At 37.1% G+C, this 3,849-nt stretch overlaps 1 protein-coding gene across 1 annotated transcript in view; it reads right to left on the bottom strand.

The window, feature by feature from the left end:
* ANTXRL (anthrax toxin receptor-like) overlaps positions 1-3,849 on the bottom strand; it is a 58,900-nt gene that overhangs the window by 39,510 nt on the left and 15,541 nt on the right. The window contains exons 4-8 of the mRNA XM_009277995.1: positions 2,807-2,892; positions 2,276-2,355; positions 2,092-2,160; positions 1,824-1,904; positions 1,657-1,717 (exon numbers count right to left, since the gene is read on the bottom strand). Of these exons, the coding sequence (XP_009276270.1) occupies positions 1,657-1,717; positions 1,824-1,904; positions 2,092-2,160; positions 2,276-2,355; positions 2,807-2,892 (377 nt within the window). The remainder of the gene's footprint in view (positions 1-1,656; positions 1,718-1,823; positions 1,905-2,091; positions 2,161-2,275; positions 2,356-2,806; positions 2,893-3,849) is intronic.

The raw sequence follows: 3,849 nt of genomic DNA on the forward strand, positions 1-3,849 counted from the left end.
TTTGATCTTTTTTGAAAGCCACAAAGACAACGAAAAAAACTTTTACATGCAAATAATGCAACAATTTTTTTTTTTTTTAAAGAGGACAAGCTATTTTTAAGCGCACTTGTGTATTTTTAATGACATTTGTGATAAACTAGTTACCTAACAAGCTTGGCAAAAAATGGTTTGAACTCACGAATCAGGAATCAAACTGATTCAATTTGAAAAAAAGAAATTTTACTCTTTTTGCTGAAATATATCCATTTTTGAAAGGCAAATCTTTTGTTGAAAATTTATTTTCTCAAATACTTAGAAAAATATTTTCAAATTTCCATTTGAAAAAATGGTTTCAAATTCAACTTTCCAATATTCTTAACATTGTTCTAAACAATTACAAGAGTACTACTGAAATCCCTCCTATTGGAACACTCACATTTTCACGTAGCTAAATGCAATTTTTGTTGAACAGGAAAGCTTGCAATAAGCTGCTGCACAAAAAATTGCCTGGTATACAGTAAGCAAGCAAAAAAAGAAAGAATTTTTCACTATGAAATAAAAAAACCTTTGAAATGCCAAAGCTTTAAAATTGTTTTTGATCAACTCCACAAGGAGATTTTTAAAAGCAAAATCATTCCTTTTTTAAAATCTTGTCTGTGGAAAAATTATCACAAATGTCTAGTCCACAAATATATATTTAGGAATAGTTCAAAAGATACAAGGATATTTCATTTTAAATTGAAATACTCAGGGCAAGGTCATATTGCGATCGACAAGTGGAAATGAAGAGTGAACCATTTCTCTTCTCTGATATTTATTAGATTGTTCCCGAGTTTCCTATTTTTATCTGTTTTCAAGGTCAGCTTTCAAGCATCATTGCTATTTTATTTTTATGTGCTCATTTTTGCAGTGTATAAGGAAATGAACACAAGACAGTAACATCAGATCTAAATAGCCATGCTGCAAACTGTACCTTCCAGCAAACTTATGGTGTCACTCTTACTCTGCTGCAATAGCCTCTTAAGTAGGCAAAAACACAGCAAGAGAATTGCTAACGTAAACCAGAACAAACCCAAGTTAAATATACTGCACATGAAAGGCATGAAGTTATCAACAGCTCCTCTGGGGATTCTTCACCTTTACTATATACACTAATGGTTCTTTCATTGCAAATAAGTAAAACATTAGTACTTTGGAAAACGCATCAGATATCTTGGCCTATGCAGTTAATTACACCTGGTTCAAACAACCCGAAATTTCTGTGAATGTTTTGCAAAATCTTGTTCTAACTGCTGACGAGTCCTAGCAGATCCCAGGCACGCAGTCTTTCCAGAAATTTGTGAGATGTCGCCTTTAGACCCTAAAACACCTCTGGCAGTCTGACTTCACATCACTTCTGTCTCCTCCTTCTCTCAGATATTTCAAAAAGCAGTATCCCCAATTCCCGGAGTGCTACCTCAGCCAACTCTCCAAGCTGGCATTCAGCCGCAGCAGCTACGTGTTTATCAGCACAATTTTTTTCTCAAGCTGAGAAGGGACACACAGAGCTTTAGCCATGGCCCGAGGGGACACTCTAACACATCCACGGGCTTCAGCTCCAATACCGCATTAGGTAGTTACTGACATTTCATCACTGTCATTCATTTGCCTTATCACACTGTTCTTGTGGAAACTCACCTCCTGCACAAACGCTCGATGGTTCAGCCGCTAGGATCTCAATGCAAGATTTCTTGAGAATCTAAAAGATTTAGATAATGGCATTTTTGGTAATCAATCATTTTTATCTACGCTTTATTAATACAGGAAAGGGTGCCCTTTTCTGGGTTTCAGAATACCCAACTTACTGAATCAATGGTTCCTCTTAGGGCATAAAAGCCTCCCGTAACTGGAAAAACATGATCGATGCTGTCAGCAATTGTTGACAGCTGCAAAGAAAGACAATCATAAATCATGAGGAAAACAAAATTACAGTGAACAAAACTGGGCCCTTTCATACTTGCTAAAAGACATCATACTGACATGATTTATGCCTCAAGTAATTAAATAAATGCCTTCATCTGATGCTGTTACCTGTGCAGTAGTATAACAGAAAAACAAAGCAAGCAAAGTTACCTGAGTTTCATTGAAATCTTTCACTCCAACACAATAAACAATAGCTCCAAAGCTTCTGGCTCTGTTGGCCTAAATAAAAAAAAAAAATTGCCATTAAATGCAAAGCCATATAATCAGTGGAGCCAACAGTAAATGCCTACAGGTTTGACATAAGGTAGTCTGGGTAAATGTGAAGGTGACTTACTTCTTGTTCTGCATAATAAAACTGAACGTCTTGCAATTCTCCGTCCGTCAGAGCAATAATCACGCTAGCAGTCCGAACTCCTACATGGAGGATAGTTAACAGATTGCATACATATGACACAAGATTCAGCAATGAAAAGAAAGTTTGAAGTGAGGCATTCCTTTTTGCTGACAAATAAATACAAAACCGTAAGGCCAGACTCAGCCTAATTTGTACGGACTTTATTGGAGATATATCAGCTGAAGGTCAGATGCATAATAGCATGCAATAAGCCAAAACCACTGCACCTTCATACAGAATTTAAAAACTTATGACTTTGTCATGAAAATGGGACAAATAAAAACTCCGTATTCAATCAATGATCAGGACAGTTGGGATTAGGACTTTTCCATTATAAAGACAGAGGCCAAAAGACAGAGGCCAAAAGATAAGAGAACAGGATGGGAATGATAAGCATCACTGAAGGGGGAGTACTGCTCTAACAAGGTCCATGCACAAACTTCTCTGTTCTGCGTAAAATATAGCACCTACCGAGATTACACCTCGACTGCATGGAGAAGCGGCAAAATGGATCCGCAGAGAGGGAGAGGTTTCCTCTCTTCTCTTGACAAACATGTCTACACAAACCTTGCCCAGAGATGGCAGTAAGAGATATCTCTGCAAAAGGAGCTTTCCTGCCATCCTACCTTCCCCTCCAGCAGACTTTCAAAGAGCAACCCCACTGAACACGGCACGAAACGTGCTTCTATAGGGGGTTCAGTCCTGCACTTCTCGAGCAACAAGAGCTGTCAGTGAAGTTCATAGAAACTCTGAGTGTGTGAAAACCTTAAGATCAGGTCCATTGGAGAAAATTCATGTCTTGTGATAAGACATTTCATATCCCAGCTAAGCTTAAGTGAAAACATTGCATAGACTTTGGATAGCTATATACGTAATGCAGTATAGAATACAATACTACGTAGAAAAATGCAACATGTTAACAAAATTAAACCAAATTAATGTGCAAACTATGGTTCAATCAACCATTCTGCAGCCATAGTTCTTAAGCAAAGTAACTAATACACATACATGTTACTTTTAGGGAAGTATTTGTCATTTTTTCAAAATAATCTGTTACAATTTCAAGTGTCTTTCCCCATACTGTCTGAAATTAAAGACTGATTAGTTCTGACAGGTTTCTTATGCCATGCAGTCCTTCCCATGTCAGGTCAGACACAGACATAAATCTTAAAAAAATGACCTGCAACTTGGGGGGAAAAAATAGCTTGGATTCCCGTTTTTTTTTTTTCTGCTGATCATGCTTGAAAAAGGCTGAAAAACTGGAGATCTTGTTTTCTTTTGAACACTTGTTTCTTCCCTGATATTTTAGCTTATAAATCCAGATCTCATCTATTCCTTTTTCCTTCCTAATCAACTTACAGAATAGTTGAGTAGTTCTTAGCTATATGTTATGAAGAGGTAAAATAGTTTTCAGTTGGACTCTTCAGAACTCTTGATTTCGCTGGCAGAAGTGTCTGAGAAGCCACAGAGAGTTGCTGCTGAAGAATCTACACTCACAGCCTATTTTATCAAAA

Source organism: Aptenodytes forsteri, unplaced genomic scaffold (assembly GCF_000699145.1).
Source record: "Aptenodytes forsteri isolate BGI_AS27 unplaced genomic scaffold, ASM69914v1 Scaffold15, whole genome shotgun sequence".
NCBI classification, from domain to species: Eukaryota; Metazoa; Chordata; class Aves; order Sphenisciformes; family Spheniscidae; genus Aptenodytes; species Aptenodytes forsteri.